Source organism: Eschrichtius robustus, chromosome 12 (assembly GCF_028021215.1).
Source record: "Eschrichtius robustus isolate mEscRob2 chromosome 12, mEscRob2.pri, whole genome shotgun sequence".
Classification (NCBI taxonomy): Eukaryota; Metazoa; Chordata; class Mammalia; order Artiodactyla; family Eschrichtiidae; genus Eschrichtius; species Eschrichtius robustus.
In genome coordinates this window covers 84,135,284-84,152,317 of record NC_090835.1, presented here as the reverse complement: position 1 = coordinate 84,152,317, position 17,034 = coordinate 84,135,284, and the positions used below count along the sequence as shown (strand labels likewise).

The window sequence follows — 17,034 nt, the reverse complement described above, 5'->3', positions numbered from 1 at the left end:
TTATGGCTGAGTAATATTCCATTGTATATTTGTGCCACATCTTCTTTATCTATTCATCTGTCGATGGACACCTAGATTGCTTCCATGTCCTGGCTACTGTAAATAGTGCTGCAATGAACATTGTGGTACATGACTCTTTTTGAATTAATGTTTTCTCAGGGTATATGCCCAGTAGTGGGATTGCTGGGTCGTATGGTAGTTCTATTTTTAGTTTTTTAAGGAACCTCCATACCGTTCTCCATAGTGACTGTATCAATTTACATTCCCACCAACAGGGCAAGAGGGTTGCCTTTTCTCCACACCCTCTCCAGCATTTATTGTTTGTACATTTTTTGATGATGGCCATTCTGACTGGTGTAAGGTGATACCTCATTGTAGTTTTGATTTGCATTTCTCTAATGATTAGTGATGTTGAGCATCCTTTCATGTGTTTGTTGGCAATCTGTATATCTTCTTTGGAGAAATGTCTGTTTAGGTCTTCTGCCCATTTTTGGATTGGGTTGTTTGTTTTTTTGATATAGAGCTGCATGAGCTGCTTGTATATTTTGGAGATGAATCCTTTGTCAGTTGCTTTGTTTCCAAATATTTTCTCCCATTCTGAGGGTTGTCTTTTCATCTTGTTTATGGTTTCCTTTGCAGTGCAAAAGTTTTAAGTTTCATTAGGTCCCATTTGTTTATTTTTGTTTTTATTTCCATTTCTCTAGGAGGTGGGTCAAAAGGGATCTTGCTGTGATTTATGTCATAGAGTGTTCTGCCTATGTTGTCCTCTAAGAGTTTTATAGTGTCTGGCCTTACATTTAGGTCTTTAATCCATTTTGAGTTTATTTTTGAGTGTGGTGTTAGGGAGTGTTCTAATTTCATTCTTTTACATGTAGCTGTCCGGTTTTCCCAGCACCACTTATTGAAGAGGTTGTCTTTTCTCCATTGTATATTCTTGCCTCCTTTATCAAAGATAACATGACCATATGTGCATGGGTTTATCTCTGGGCTTTCTATCCTGTTCCATTGATCTATATTTCTGTTTTTGTGCCAGTACCATACTGTCTTGATTACTGTCGCTTTGTAGTATAGTCTGAAGTCAGGGAACCTGACTCCTCCAGCTCCATTTTTCTTTCTCAAGATTGCTTTGGCTATTCGGGGTCTTTTGTGTTTCCATACAAATTGTGAACTTTTTTGTTCTAGTTCTGTGAAAAATGCCATTGGTAGTTTGATAGGGATTGCATTAAATCTATAGATTGCTTTGGGTAGTATAGTCATTTTCACAATCTTGCTTCTTCCAATCCAAGAACATGGTATATCTCTCCATCTGTTTGTATCATCTTTAATTTCTTTCATCAGTGTCTTATAGTTTTCTGCATACAGGTCTTTTGTCTCCTTAGGTAGGTTTATTCCTAGGTATTTATTCTTTTTGTTGCAGTGGTAAATGGGAGTGTTTCCTTAATTTCTCTTTCAGAATTCTCATCATTAGTGTATAGGAATGCAGGAGATTTCTGTGCATTAATTTCGCATCCTGCTACTTTATCAAATTCATTGATTAGCTCTAGTAGTTCTCTGGTAGCATCTTTAGGATTCTCTATGTATAGTATCATGTCATCTGCAAACAGTGACAGTTTTACTTCTTCTTTTCCAACTTGGATTCCTTTTATTTCTTTTTCTTCTCTGATTGCTATGGCTGAAACTTCCAAAACTATGTTGAATAATAGTGGTGAAAGTGGGCAACCTTGTCTTGTTCCTGATCTTAGATGAAATGGTTTCAGTTTTTCACCATTGAGAACGATGTTGGCTGTGGGTTTGTCACATATGGCCTTTATTATGTTGAGGTAAGTTCCCTCTATGCCTACTTTCTGGAGGGCTTTTATCATAAATGTGTGTTGAATTTTATCAAAAGCTTTTTCTGCATCTCTTGAGATTATCATATGGTTTTTATCCTTCTATTTGTTAATATGGGTTATCACATTGATTGATTTGCGTATATTGAAGAATCCTTGCATTCCTGGGATAAACCCCACTTGATCATGTTGTATGATCCTTTTAATGTGCTGCTGGATTCTGTTTGCTAGTATTTTGTTGAGGATTTTTGCATCTATGTTCATCAGTGATATTGGCCCTTAGTTTTCTTTCTTTGTGACATCTTTGTCTGGTTTTGGTATCAAGGTGATGGTGGCCTTGTAGAATGAGTTTGGAAGTGTTCCTCCCTCTGCTATATTTTGGAAGAGTTTGAGAAGGATAGGTGTTAGCTCTTTTCTAAATGTTTGATAGAATTCACCTGTGAATCCATCTGGTTCTGGGCTTTTGTTTGTTGGAAGATTTTTAATCACAGTTTCAATTTCAGTGCTTGTGATTGGTCTGTTTATATTTTCTATTTCTTCCTGGTTCAGTCTTGAAAGGTTGTGCTTTTCTAAGAATTTGTCCATTTCTTCCAGGTTGTCCATTTTACTGGCATATAGTTGCTTGTAGTAATCTCTCATGATCGTCTGTATTTCTGCAATGTCTGTTGTTACTTCTCCTTTTTCATTTCTAATTCTGTTGATTTGTGTCTTCTCCCTTTTTTCCTTGACGAGTCTAGCTAACGGTTTATCAATTTTGTTTATCTTCTCAAAGCACCAGCTTTTAGTTTTTTTGATCTTTGCTATTGTTTCCTTCATTTCTTTTCCATTTATTTCTGATCTGATCTTTATGATTTCTTTCCTTCAGCTAACTTTGGGGGTTTTTGTTTTTCTTTCTCTAATTGCTTTAGGTGTAAGGTTAGGTTGCTTATTTGAGATTTTTCTTGTTTCTTGAGGTAGGTTTGTATTGCTATAAACTTCCCTCTTAGAACTGCTTTTCCTGCATCCCATAGGTTTTGGGTCATTGTGTTTTCATTGTCATCTGTTTCTAGGTATTTTTTGATTTCCTCTTTGATTTCTTCAGTGATCTCTTAGTTATTTTGTAGTGTATTGTTTAGACTTCATGAGTTTGTATTTTTTCAGATTTTTTCCTGTAATTGATATCTAGTCTCATAGCGTTCTGGTCAGAAAAGATACTTGATATGATTTCAATTTTCTTAAATTTACCAAGGCTTGATTTGTGACCCAATATATGATCTATCCTGGAGAATGTTCTATGAGCACTTGTGAAGAAAGTATATTCTGTTGTTTTTGGATGGAATTTCCTATAAATATCAATTTAGTCCATCTTGTTTAATGTGTCATTTAAAGCTTGTGTTTCCTTATTTATTTTCATTTTGGTTGATCTGCCCATTGGTGAAAATGGGGTGTTAAAGTCCCCTACTATTATTGTGTTACTGTCGATGTCCCCTTTTATGGCTGTTAGCATTTGCCTTATGTATTGAGGTGCTATGTTGGGTGCATAAATATTTACAACTTATGGATTGATCCCTTGATCATTATGTAGTGTCCTTCTTTGTCTCTTGTAATAGTGTTTATTTTAAAGTCTATTTTGTCTGATACGAGAATTGCTACTCCAGCTTTCTTTTGATTTCCATTTGCATGGATATCTTTTTCCATCCCCTCACTTTCAGTCTGTATGTGTCCCTAGGTCTGAAGTAGGTCTCTTGTAGACAGCGTATATACCGGTCTTGTTTTTGTATCCATTCAGCCGGTCTATGTCTTTTGGTGGGAGCATTTAATCCATTTACATTTAAGATAATTATTGATATGTATGTTCCTATTACCATTTTCTTAATTGTTTTGGGTTTGTTTTTGTAGGTCTTTTCCCTCTTTTGTGTTTCCTGCCTAGAAAAGTTCCTTTAGCATTTGTTGCCAAGCTGGTTTGGTGGTGCTGAATTCTCTTTGCTTTTGCTTGTCTGCAAAGGTTTTAATTTCTCCGTCGAATCTGAATGAGATCTTTGCTGGGTAGAGTAACCTTGGTTGTAGGTTTTTCCCTTTCATCACTTTACCCATTTTCTTAACTTAGACTGAAACTAATTTTTATCACATTGAGTTATTATGAAAATTTCAAATTAAAATGCAAGCAAAATAGTTAGATATCATGCTTAGTGATGTTATAAATTCCATTAGTTTTCTTCAAAATTTTTACAGCCTATTGATAAAAATCTAAGAGAAGCAAAATAAAAATAAGCAAAACAAGCACAAATCATGGCAGCATGACCTTGAAGGGTAGCAGAATATGCCACCATACAATATGCCTCTTTGGCATAAGAATTATTTTGACCTAACAGGTGGTTTTAGATAATAGAATTTAAATTATTTGCTGGCCACAGGAGTCTGCGATACCAAATATCTCCTGCAAATACCTCTGGTATTATAGAAACTCAAATACAAAAAAATTATTAAGCCACTTGGCTAAAAGAAATTAGTGCCTCTTCATGTACATTCTTTTATTTGTTTGGTACAGAATGATTTGGTTCATGGGGCCTCTGAATATATGCATATTTCAGTCTCTTGGTATTTTCCTTCTGATAGCCATCATTGTTGTCTCCCTGACGAGCTGTGTTCTCTCAAGGGTTTTATAGGTGTTCACAGCACCATTAATACATCAGATTGTCTCACTGTGCTTTGAGAAACAGAAACAAGATGAACAATGAGATGAACAGCAAAAACCTTCCTCAAAAGTGATTTCATAACCTATCAGTTTCACAGCAAAACAAGTCACGCTGCTGATAACTGAGAGTGTGCTAATAACAAACACATGAGAGGATGACCAAAAAGGGGGGAATTGCTGAAGTAATTACATAAGGAGGCCATTAGACTGAGATGGCTCGAATGCCTAGGTAGCCTGCATAAGCAAACCCAAACCCAAGCCAGATCTAATATCCGTTAGTGCACTCGTATCCCAGAAAACGAATTTAAGAGCAACCAGTCACAAACACCCAACTAGGCTTTTGCAAGTAAGGCGGCCACTTAAGTTATAGCCAATCAAATAATTTCCTTTCTTTCCTTCTGCCTCATTTTTATAAAAGTCTTTCCCCCAGCTTGTGTTGGTGGAGTGCTCCTAACCACTTTCGGTTTGGCACTGATGGATTTGAGTTGATAGTCCCTCAAATAAAGTCTTGAAAAAATTTTGGTGGGCCTCAGTTTACCAGATTGTAAATGATATTGTATACTTAATTTTTGTTTAATGCCTTCATTGCCATATGTAGAATACAAATCAATTTTTTGGGTTGATTTTGAATTCTGCAACCTTGATGAACTTTCTTATTAGTTGTAGCAGAGGGGTTTTTTTTGGGGGGGGGGGAGCATTCCTTGGAATCAAGAAAATGATACTATTTGCAATAGCATCCAAAAATGTCAATTATCAAGGAATAAATCTAATAAAAGATGAGTGAGATTTCTATAGTGAAAACTACAAATCATCATTAAGAGAAATTAGTAGAACTACATAAATGATGAGAATACAAAGTTTGGAGATCGATCATAAGAGTAAATATTTTAAAGATGTCAGTTCTCTCTAAATTAATCTAAATTCAGTAAAAATCTCATTCACGTCACGGCAAGGAATTTTGTTTGCTGGTTTCCTTGCTAGTTTTGTTTTGTTTCTTCACTGTTTTGGGGTTTTCTTGTTGTTGTTGTTGGTGGTGGTGGTGGTGTGGGAGGATTGCCAAGCTGAATTAAAAAATTCATATGTAAATACTATAGTCTTAGATTAGCCAAGAAAATTTTGAAAAATTAGAAAAAAAAAAACCTGGAAGAAATTCAGCACAAGATAATGAAAGCTATATGAGATAACATTGTGTGATATATTAATTGATATAGTGTGGTGTTGGCTCAAGTATAGACAAACTGCACAACAGAACAAAAGAGAAATTCTAGAAACAGATCCCCTCACAAATGCAATGCTCTGGTCTATGGTGACACTGCAGAGCAATGGGGGAAAGACGGTCTTTTCAATAAATGCTGCTAGGTCATTTGAAGGTCCATTTAAGGAAATTTAATGTGACACCTAGTCAAATTTCAATAAAAACCAATTTCAGATGGATTGGAAAAATTTAGTAAGATTTAACATTGAAGCAAACGGGGCCTTGGATTTCAATGGACGGATGATCTAAATTTCTTTATCAGATGTACCACTATACAGATTGTCTATTTTGAGTCAGTTTTGGTAAATTATATGGGGTAGATTAAAGAAGGGTACAAATTATTTGCATTTATCTCATGGAGACGTAGATTGTATATCCCCTCCCCTTAAATCTGGACTGACCCTATACTCACTTAGACCATTATAATGTGATGGAAATTACCCCACACAAGTTCTGAAGCTAAGTTTAAAGAAGTCTTGTAGCTTTTACTTTCCTCTCTTGGGAGTCCTGAGGCATCAGGCTTGTCTGCACAGCTGATGGAAACACACAGCCCACGTTAGAGGCACTGGAACTTCATGCAGAGGGAGAGAGTGTCTCAGTGTCCCAGATGAGCCTCCAGAGGACCCCAGCCCCAGCTGCTGTCTGACTGCAGCCATGTGAGAGACCCTCCATGAAAACCACCCACTAAGCTCAACCAACTCTTAGAACTGTGAAAAATCATCAAATAGCTACAGTTTTAAGCCACTAAGTTTGGGGATGATTTGTTACACAGAAATAGATCATGAAATTTAGTGTTTTTCAATGAATTTCATCTAAAATATCAAATCTACTGGCATAAAATTCTTTATAATATCTTCTTAGTATCTTTTTAATGCCTGTAGGATCTTTAGGAATATTATCTTTTACATTCCAGGTGTTAATAATTTCTAATTTAGATTTTTTTTTTCTTCTTTAGCAATCTTGTAGGTGATTTATTTAAAAAGTGAAAGAAAAGAAAGAAAACCTTCTAGTTTTGTTAATTTTCTTTATTATACATTTATTTTCAATTGTATTAATTTTCTCTTTTACCTTTATTATTTCCTTTCCTCTATTTTTCAAGTTAAATTTACTTTTCCTAGATGCTTAAGATAAAAGTTTAGGTCTCTGATTTTTATATATTTTTCCTTTTATAATATAAGCATTTAAATCTATAAATTTCCCTCTGGAGATTCCTTTGGTTGCATATCACATGTACTGAAAATCTATTTTAACATTCCCATAGTTTTCTAATTTCTCATCTGATTTATTCTTTAATAAGCCATGGATTATCTAGAAGTGTATTACTTCATTTCCCAAAACTGGCTACTATCTCAGCTAAATACTCCTGATTACAGAATACAGAAAACTCAAGATAAAACAGAGAATGAAGCAAAGAAACCTACGAGACCCACATGTGACCAAAATTCAGGAATAAAAATAAAAACTATTATTGAAAACCTCTTGTTGGGGCTCAGGGAAGGCTGTTCCCAAATATGTCACAATGGCATATTGATTATTTTGAACTAAAGTTACTTAAGAAATGGCCAATGCAAGAGGGACACTCTCACCCTCCTTCTGTCTCCCTGAAAGCAGGAAATAACCTTTCATGTGAAAGATGCACTTCCTGCATCTGGAGGTATGACACACTTATCACCAGAGACAGGAATTCAGACCAAGAAACCTATATAAACAAACCTTGTTGCGTCTTTAATTTATTGATACTACCTCAAGCCCAAACTTTGGTTAGGTTCTTCACTATTAGAGCACCCAAAACCTAAGTTTCTTTGTCCTGTCAATTACTCACAAACTTATTGTTTCTTTGTCTAAAAAGCATAAAAGCTACCTGCTTTGGCCACTTCTTAGGTCCTATTTCTAGAGACCTCCATGCACGTGAATTAAAATTTGTTTCTTTTTCTCTTGCTAATCTGTCTTGCATCAATTTTATTACTAGTCTAGCCACAGGAACTCAGGAAGGATAGAGGGGGAAATTCTCACCCTGCCGCTGCCCACCCTCCCCACCAGACACTCCCTTTCTCTCTCTCTCTCTTTTTTCTTTTTTGTCTATGTTTTTCCTTGAAGCTGTATCAGATTCTTCTCACTCCACGTTTATTTGAGCAAAACTTCGTAAAGAAATGTGGGTTAAAGATGTGTTCAGATGAAAGGGAGGCCAGAAGGCTTGAATATAAAAGGGACCAGGAAAGAATGAAGATAGGCTACTGCCTTCAATATTCCGGATTTCCAGGTCAAGCGGCAGGGGCTGACGAAGCCATCAGGGAGGAGATTTTCTGCAGGAGCAAACCAGATCTTGAGAAAGTACTCTCTTTGTGGATTAAAAGCCCAACAGGAAACACTTTCATGCTGCAAAGTAGCTGAGCCAGAAGGTTCTTCCTCTTATGAGTGTCATTATCTTCACTTCAGTTTAGGAGTCCTGCAGAAGACAGACGATAGAGTTGTTTTTACTACAAGCTAATTCTACAAGCAGCTGCTTTCCCCCTCTCCCAGGGTCTCATGTTAAAGCAGTACTGTAAGAAGGGAAAAAAAATTCCTAGATCTCCCTGAGCCAAAGCTACTTTAGAGAACTGGCCTTTTGTTAAGTGGCAAGAAGAAGTTTAGAATTCAAAAAGTCTTTCCCGTTATGTCTGTCTCCTGTCTTGTCATCTCTACAACCAGTTTTAGGAGACCAAATCTATCTCTAAAAGAGGATTAAAGGGCATTACCTGTTGGCTGAAGTCCGGAGTGTCCTGGGAAAGAGAAGAGAAGATATATATTTAAACGATATGGAAGGAATTCTGTCCCCAGATACCACGTCCCCAGCCCCAGGCCCCCACCTGATATTTCCCTACACCACAACACTTATCCCCTAATGCCAGGGTAGACAGGAGAGCAGACACTAGGAGCATGTGATCCATGACGTTTCTGTCACAAAATTCCAGTGTAATTTCATCAGCCATTGTGTCTCTTCCTGCATTTGCCCCAGGATCTCCACCCAAAATCTCCATGCATGTTAACTCTTCTTTTATCTCTACAGGCCATCACCTCTTATTTTTCAACCATATGTAACCATGAACTGTTGATTTCTGGATTTCTGGAAATTTGAGGTCAATAAAGGGGAAATAGAAGTTTTATACACAGTCACTGATATACAGAGAACAAACTTGAGCAAAACCATCTTTCTTTCTCCAAAAAAGTCTGTGGGGCATCTCAGCTGCCAACAGGTTCCTTACCTTTCTGATTCCTGTAGTAGATGAACAGCCCCACCCCAAGGAAGAGCAGACCCAGAACAAAGGCCCCGATTCCACTCAGCATCTTGCTCTGAGCAAATTCAGACTGTGCCCCTGAGAAAAGAAGCTAGTTTTAGTGATTCTTATCCCAAATCCAACTTCTCTAATTGAGATTCTGAGATTGAGATCTTTGAGAATGGGGAAAGAAGGCTGCCCTGGAAGAACTAGAATGATTGGTCATTTCTGGAAAAGAGGTTAAAAATACAGAGTAGCTACAAGGTTAAGACATTGAACTCATTTAAATATCACAGCCCTGACATAAGGCCATGACTACAACATCTGATGGGTGAGGAGCCTGGGACTCAATGATATTATGTAGCTTGTCTAGGGTGACAGAGCTAATAAAAGGCAGAACTGAGGTTGGACTTCTCTCATGTCAGGAAGGTCCCTACATTGTAGAGGATGTGCCCCTTCACAGATCACAGTGAACATCTCAGAGAAACAGTGTCAGAAGTACAAGCCCAGGCTGAGGCAGGGGACTGGTGCCCAGGGCCATGTAGTGACCATGACCTGAGATTTCACGGAGGCTCAAAACAGGGACACCTCTTTTCTGCATGTCAGGCAGAATCGCCTCCTAGGAGGTATAGGTACTTGTAGAAAATATCACAGGATATCTGTAAACTATCAGAGGATTTCTATCACAGGATATTATAAGGTTCCTGTGATATCCTCAATAATAACCTCAGCTGAAGGAGAGGAGAACATGGAGCAAATAAACACATGCTATGGGGAGAGGAGAAACCGAACCCTCAGGGGTAAGCAAGATCCCTCCTTGGTAGGTGAGGAACTTATGAGGCCAGAAAGCTTCTCACTCCATTCCACTGTGAGAGGGCTCGTCCGGCTGGGGTGCTCCACATGGCAGGTGTAGACCTCTCCACTCTGAGGGACTGTTTCAAGCATCACCATGGTCTGGAAGGTCCAGTCCCCATTAGGGATCAGGCCTGTGGACACCACCCCAGCCTCCTCTTCCTGGCCGTTCTGGAACCACCTGACTTCAATGTGGCCTGGATAGAAACCATTCACAGAGCAGACCAGGAGGTTGTGGTGCTGCAGGGGCTGTGTCTTTGCAGGATACACAGTCACTGTAGGCGCCACTAGGAGAGAAAAGGTAGAGGGGATAAGTGAGGGAGACAGAGTAAGTCTCGTTGGTTGGCTGCCTTTCTGCCCCCAGTCTCTAGTCCCAATCTTCAGTCTCCGGCAGGCCTCCCTGAAAGCTGGTCATGTAGTCCAACAGAAATTAGTGCCATAAGACTTGACTTTAATGCTTACAGTATGGGCCCATTAGATCTGACAGATGTTCAGGAAATTTGTTTTCTATTGTTTTGTTTTTTCGTAGCATGAAAGAGTTATTCATTGTTGAATTGATGTGTTTGCAAATCTTTGCACAGTATATAGTGTATTATTAATAGCATGATTTCTGGAGCCTGGGTGCCTGAGTTCAAATCCAGGCTCTGCCTCTTACTGATTGATCCTGGGTGAATTTTAAAATTCCTCTGTGCCTCAGGTTGCTTACCTGTAAAGGGGGATAATAATACTAACTTATCTCTTAGGGTTATGTGAGGATTAATGTACCTAAAGTATGTGAAACAATGGCTGGAACTTAGTCATTAATATATGTTAGCTATTTACTATCTTCATTTACTTGGAGAGAAAATATGACTCAAAGCAGTGTGGATAAATTAGGGGACAGCTTGGGGTAGATGGGGAGACAGAGGATAAAATCCTGGGAATGCTACACTCACACCTTAGAACACCACAGAAAGGGTTCTACCCTGGGAAGCAGGAATAGACAAAGGTGATTCTTAAACTCTGAGTTGAGTCCCAAGGAAAGCATGATTCCTGAAGGGGAGAGAAAAGACCAAGTCAAGTCATTCATTAAACAAAACAAAACAAAACAAAACAAAAGCTTATTATTACACTCAGCTGATCAATTCCTCTGCTTTGCAAAACAAGCAGATCTATTACTGGAATTGTATCATTTTACAATTGTCTTTCTTTTTAAGCTGACATTTCAGTTCAGGGCAGGGTCTGAGACTCATTAATATGTGTGCTTAGTTCCTGAGACAATCCTTGACACCACCGGCCACAATAAACACAATTATTATTTGCAAAAGAGAAACCTGGGGGGAAAAACATTTTTACAGTAATGCAAAGTGGTAGATTTAAGACTGATGGTAAATCATCACTAACAATTTTGCAGTATATTTCATTAAATAAAAATGTTTAAATTCCTAACTTGGAATATAATGAACAGAATCAAAACATAAACCACAAACTGGAGAAAAAGCCAAATCAAATGTCAGCAACTTGTTAATCTTAATGCATAGAGAACCCGTAAAATCACCTAGAAAACCACCAGGACCCCAGACATAGTCAACAATAGGTAATTCTTAGAGCCATAACAAAGGTTAGCCAATAAATATGTGAAAAATGTTCAAGAACCTTAGAAATCAAAGAAATAGAAAATAAAAACAAAAAGATATAAATTTTCAACTGTTTGGTAATGTTGTAAAAAGATCTAATAAAGGGGAATGTAAAGTAAAATGAGGTAAATTGTTACAAGTATAAAAAGGATAATATGTAACTACTCAAATACTACTAGCATTATAAAAAATAGTAACATCAGCATATTAAGTAACAAAATTATAATTCAAAAAGTTGATTTCACTATCATTTCAACTATGTAAAATATATATACTAAGGAGAAAAAAAGCAAGAAATTTAGACCTGAAATAAGCTTCAGAGAGATCAGAGGTGCCTCAGAGGCTCCCCTGCCCGCACCTGTCAAAAAGTAGTCTGACACCTTTTTCTCAGTGAAGTGCTCCTGCACACAGACAGACGCGGCACACTTATTTCTGGGGTGTCAGGAGTAAGAGGGTGTGTGCCCAGAGCACGCTGTGACTCTTCTCCTCACAGGCTCCCAATCCTTTCACTTTCCTCACCTCTCCTCCCCCAAACCTTCCCCCAACCATAGACACCTTGAAGTCCCTCCCGCATCTCTAACTGCCCACCCCAGTGGGGGTTTCCTCCCCTCCCCCCTCCCCTCCCCCCTCCCCTTGCCTCCTCTCCCCTCCCCCCTCCCCTTGCCTCCTCTCCCCTCCCCCCTCCCCTTGCCTCCTCTCCCCTCTCCCTCCCCTCCCCTCCCCTCCCTTCCTCTCCCCTCCCCTCCCCTCCTCTCCCCTCCCCTCCTCTCCCCTCCCCTCCTCCTCCCCCTCCCCTTCCCCACAGGGACCACCAAGGACTCCCGGAGCCTCCCTCCTGCACCCCTCCCGCCACACCTTCCCTCCCTCCCGGGCCTCCCCACACCACACACGCTCTGTCCCCTCTCACAGTCACTGACAAAATCACACACTGTCTCCAGACAACAGGAACCCGCCTAACTCTTACTTGCTCGCAGTCCTACACACCCCCCGCCCCCCGAACGCAGTCTCCTCTGTCCCCGTCTCTGTGTCTCCCTGTCTCTGTCTCTGTCTCAAACACACACCCACATGCACTGCGCCCCCGCCCGCTGGCCGCCCAGCCCCGCGCTCACCTCGCCGCTGCACCGTGAAGCTCTCACCAACCCCGTAGTTGTGTCTGCACACCGTGTCCACCTCGGCCCGTCTCTGCTCCAGGATGTCCTTCTGGCTTTCCAGTACCTGGCATCCGGCCGGCCCAGCTCGCTCACCGCCCTGTACTCGCCCACATCGCTGTCGAAGCGCGCGTACTCCTCCCGGTTATAGATGTGTCTGACCACTAGCCGCACCCTCTCTGTCTCATTAGAGAAACGACACTCGCCCCTTAAACTGTTACATGAAAAGTGCTGTGGGGACAGGAAAGATCTGATCACCTGGGCGGACTCCTGGGAAATGACTGAAGGCAATACCCACAAATGCAGGGCACCCAGACGGAGGACGGGGCACTAAGACAGTCCCTTATTGGCTCCACTGGCACCCCCAACTACCCCACGGGTTCATCTTTGATCTGCAGGGTCAAGCGAGACCATGGTGTGCGGAGAAGACCTCTCTGATCCTAAGGCATCTGGGATGCAGTCAGCTCTGTACTTGGCTGGGGACCTCCAAGCCTGAGCGGGACCAGGATTTGCCCCATCACCACCTCCTCCCGCATGCCTCCACCAGAAAAACACTCTCTGCTTCCTCCTCTCACCCCACCACCCTTTAGCTGTTCCTGAAACACTTCCTTACCTAGTGCTGACCTTGTGCCAAGCCTGTGCTGCTGCCCCTGGGAATCCACAGAAGGAAAAACAAACATCTCCCCTACCTTCTAGGAGCATAAAATTTAGTGAAAGTGATGGACAAAACCCAACCACACAAGAATTAATTATACAGGAGCCAGAAATGTCACAAGAAAAGCACGGAGATCTAGAACAGAGAATAATTACGTTAGGGTGTCAGAGAAGTAGTCTCTAAAGACTGATATTTAAGATGTGACATGAAAGGTTAAGTTGATGTGAGCTGAAAGGGAGAGTGGGTGTAGGGGGGTGTATGTGAGAGAAAGAGGAGGCATATTTCAGGTAAGGGTAATATCGTGTGCAGAAGCTTGAAAGACATGATGAACTTCTGCAAGAAATCAGAAGAAAACAGTTCACTGAGCACAGAGAGTGAGGAAGGAGGAGGGTAAAAGACTAGACTGGAGAAATGGTGTGGGGTACTTAGAAGCCTTGGAGACAATGTTAGGATTTTGACTTCATGCTAAATGTAATGGGAAACCCTAACCCTAACCTAGGTTAGGTAGAGATACGTGAAGCTACTGAAGCGTTACAAGGAGGGTCATTTATGTTTACTTTTAAGAAATAATTGTAGGTACTACATAGAGATTGGATTTTAGGAGTCCACAAGTGGAGATAGGGAGACCATTTAGGAACATGGTAGAATTCTCCAGTGAAGGTGTGCTTGTGGCTTCATTTAGTGTGGTAGTGACAAAGACAGTAGTAAAAATAGAGTGAACAGATTTGGGGTAGATTGTTGTATGACTTGTTAATGAATTAAATGGTGGGGGTTGGTGGATAGAAGGTCAAGCTTATCCCTCAGGACTTTGTCTTCACATATCTCCACAAATAAAAATCAAAGTTCTCACCATGACCATCTGGGCCTAATATGATCTGGCTCCTGATTTCCTTTCCAACCTCATCTTATTTCACTCCCCAACTTGCTTGCTCTGCTTCAGTCACTCTAGCCTTCTTTCTGTCCGTTAAACAGCAAACATCTTCCCACAGTTTGGCCTTTCCCTTGGTTCCTCTCCCTGGAGCATTTGTCCCTTAGATCCCTCACATGTCTGGCTTCTTCTCATCATTTATGTATCAACTGAATGTCACCTTTCCAGGGAGAGCTCCCTAGACACTTGAATTGAAGGCAGGTGAATCCAATACTCTCTGTCCCATAACCTTGAACTATTCTTTTCAGAGGACTTGTTGCTCTCTGAAATGTTTTTTGGTTTTGTTGGTTGTCATTGTTGCTGTTAAATGTTTATTGGATTGTTGTCTTTCTTGTCATTAAGTAAGTTCCAAGATAATTGGGGATTTTTCTATCTTATTCAAATAGGATTGTCTGAGCCTAGAATAGAGCCCAGCATATAATAATAGTTGCTCAGAAAAATATTTGTAGTCTAAATTAATAAACCCAGGGTTCTAGGAATTGATTTTTGTGGGCATCCCAGAAAGCAAGAAAGGGTTCAGCTCCAACGCTCTTTTATTCTGATGACACATTATATCCCTTCTACTTCTCATGAAAAACCCAAATTTCCTCTTTCTTCTTCTACTAGTTGGAAGAAACATTCACAGGTAGGAAATGGTAATTTTAAGAAAAGGGGAAGAGTTCATTATGTTCGAAATCATCCAGCGAACCTGTTATAGTGCTGAGGGTCTGTGCATACTTTGGGGATTATCAGATATGGTGATGACATAGCTGGGGAAAAATAGGGAGGAACTAAAATTTGAGGTAACCAAACATAGCTGATAAAGGAAAACAGAGGGCATGATGCATGATCTTATGAAATTTGGGTCCAAGACTCCAAGAGACCAATGAGTTCCCTTGACTTGCTTACCAGCTTTCAGCCTAATGGGATGGAAACAACTTTCACACTTTCTGTACCCTAATGAGGTACATGGTTTCCCATGTAAAACTGCAGATATTTGACTATCTGTGAACTACAAAATCAGAATTTCATATAATTTATTCTATGCTCTGGCCAGAGAAGGGGGAGATATGGGGGAAACTGATAGTATAGAAAGGCTCAGGCTTCCCTGGTGGCACAGTGGTTAAGAATCCACCTGCCAATGCAGGGGACATGGGTTTGAGCCCTGGTCTGGGAAGATCCCACATGCCGCAGAGCAATTAAGCCCATGCACCACAACTACTGAGCCTGCACTCTAGAGCCCGTGAGCCACAACTACTGAAGCCCTCATGTCTAGAGCCCATGCTCCGCAACAAGAGAAGCCACCGCAATGAGAAGCCCGCACAGCGCAACGAAGAGTAGCCCCCGCTAGCCACAACTAGAGAAAACCCGCGCACAGCAACCCAACTCGGCCAAAAATAAATAAATAAATAAATTTTTTTTTAAAAAAAAGAAAGGCTCAAAATAGATTTATAATGGTCACTAACCTGTGTTGGGTGTTCAGAAGATGCCTTACATTTTTTAAGGCATCAAAGAACACCCCCATAGGTGCTCTTTATCTACAGGGTCATTCCAAGTACTAAGAATCCTTGCTTCAGCTCCAGGGTGCCTTACCAAGGAGAAATAGAGAGAAAACTAACCCCAACTTCTGTCAAAGAACTCCTAGTACAGGCATTCAAACCTTATAAACATTGGAGTTCAGGGAAAATGGAAAGAAGATAATAGGGGAGTTCCCTTGATACATCCTCATATATTAGGGAGAGGTAGCAGCAACACAGATCCTGTTGAGGACATAAGACAGGACCTTCTAGGAGAGATCTTCCTAAGTATTTAGATTCGCCATAAAATCTTCAGAGAAACTTTCCCTTTTTCTTGTACAATTCAACATAATAAAGAGATCTGTTAATGGAAAATTATTTTAACATCATTTTTTCTTATTCTTTTCAAACACCTGAAGGGATGGGATGCAAGGCTGGGGAAGTTTCATTGGAGGACACTTGAGAAGAAATAGACTATAGATACGGAGGCTACGTATGCCACACTCTTTAAGAGGGCAAGTATCCAGGCACATTTTGTTGTAGATAGATTGGAGATCCATGTGATAAAGATAGGTGGTCACTAAAAACAAAGTCACTGCACCACCAGGGAAGCCCGAAAAGTCACAATTTTTAAAGAAGGCTGGTCTGGACACAGAGATAAAGCTAACTCCCTTCCTTCCCGCACCCCACAATAGCTCACCCCCCAAAGTGTGCACTTACGTTGGGTCTCCCTGGCCCAGGCCAGGGGCGGGCTCAGCACCATCAGTATCACTGTCAGAGCTGCCATCCAGGAGGCTCCGGAGAAATACAGAGACACCATGCTGGAGACCAGGAGAGGACAGGGTGTGAGGGGAGCAGGCAAGCCCCACTCAAATGGGTACTGTGACCCTCCTCCACCCAAGTGACACCAACCAAGGAATTCAGTATTTGCTCCTGGATTGGATGTTCTTGGTGTTAGAGAACCAATCAGCACCACAGATGACAAGCATCATCACTTAATGGTCAGAGATTCAGTATGAAGGTGCTCTTCTGAAACTTAGAATTTCCTCCATTAAAAGGATTGTTTTAGGGCTTCCCTGGTGGCGCAGTGGTTAGGAGTCTGCCTGCCAATGCAGGGGACACGGGTTCGAGCCCTGGTCTGGGAGGATCCCACATGCCGCGTAGCAACTAAGCCCGTGAGCCACAACTACTGAGCCTGCGCGTCTGGAGCCTGTGCTCCGCAACGGGAGAGGCCGTGACAGTGAGACGCCCGCGCACCGCGATGAAGAGTGGCCCCCGCTCGCCACAACTGGAGAAAGCCCTCGCACAGAAACGAAGACCCAACACA

At 40.9% G+C, this 17,034-nt stretch overlaps 1 protein-coding gene across 1 annotated transcript; it reads right to left on the bottom strand.

Annotated features, from left to right (window-relative positions):
* Positions 1-8,479: 8,479 nt before the first annotated feature.
* LOC137774083 (DLA class II histocompatibility antigen, DR-1 beta chain-like) lies at positions 8,480-16,527 on the bottom strand. The gene is given in 6 exon segments (XM_068559202.1): positions 8,480-8,517; positions 9,001-9,111; positions 9,870-10,151; positions 12,590-12,685; positions 12,688-12,836; positions 16,424-16,527. Coding segments are annotated over 6 exon segments (780 nt in total).
* Between the last annotated feature and the right edge of the window lie 507 nt (positions 16,528-17,034).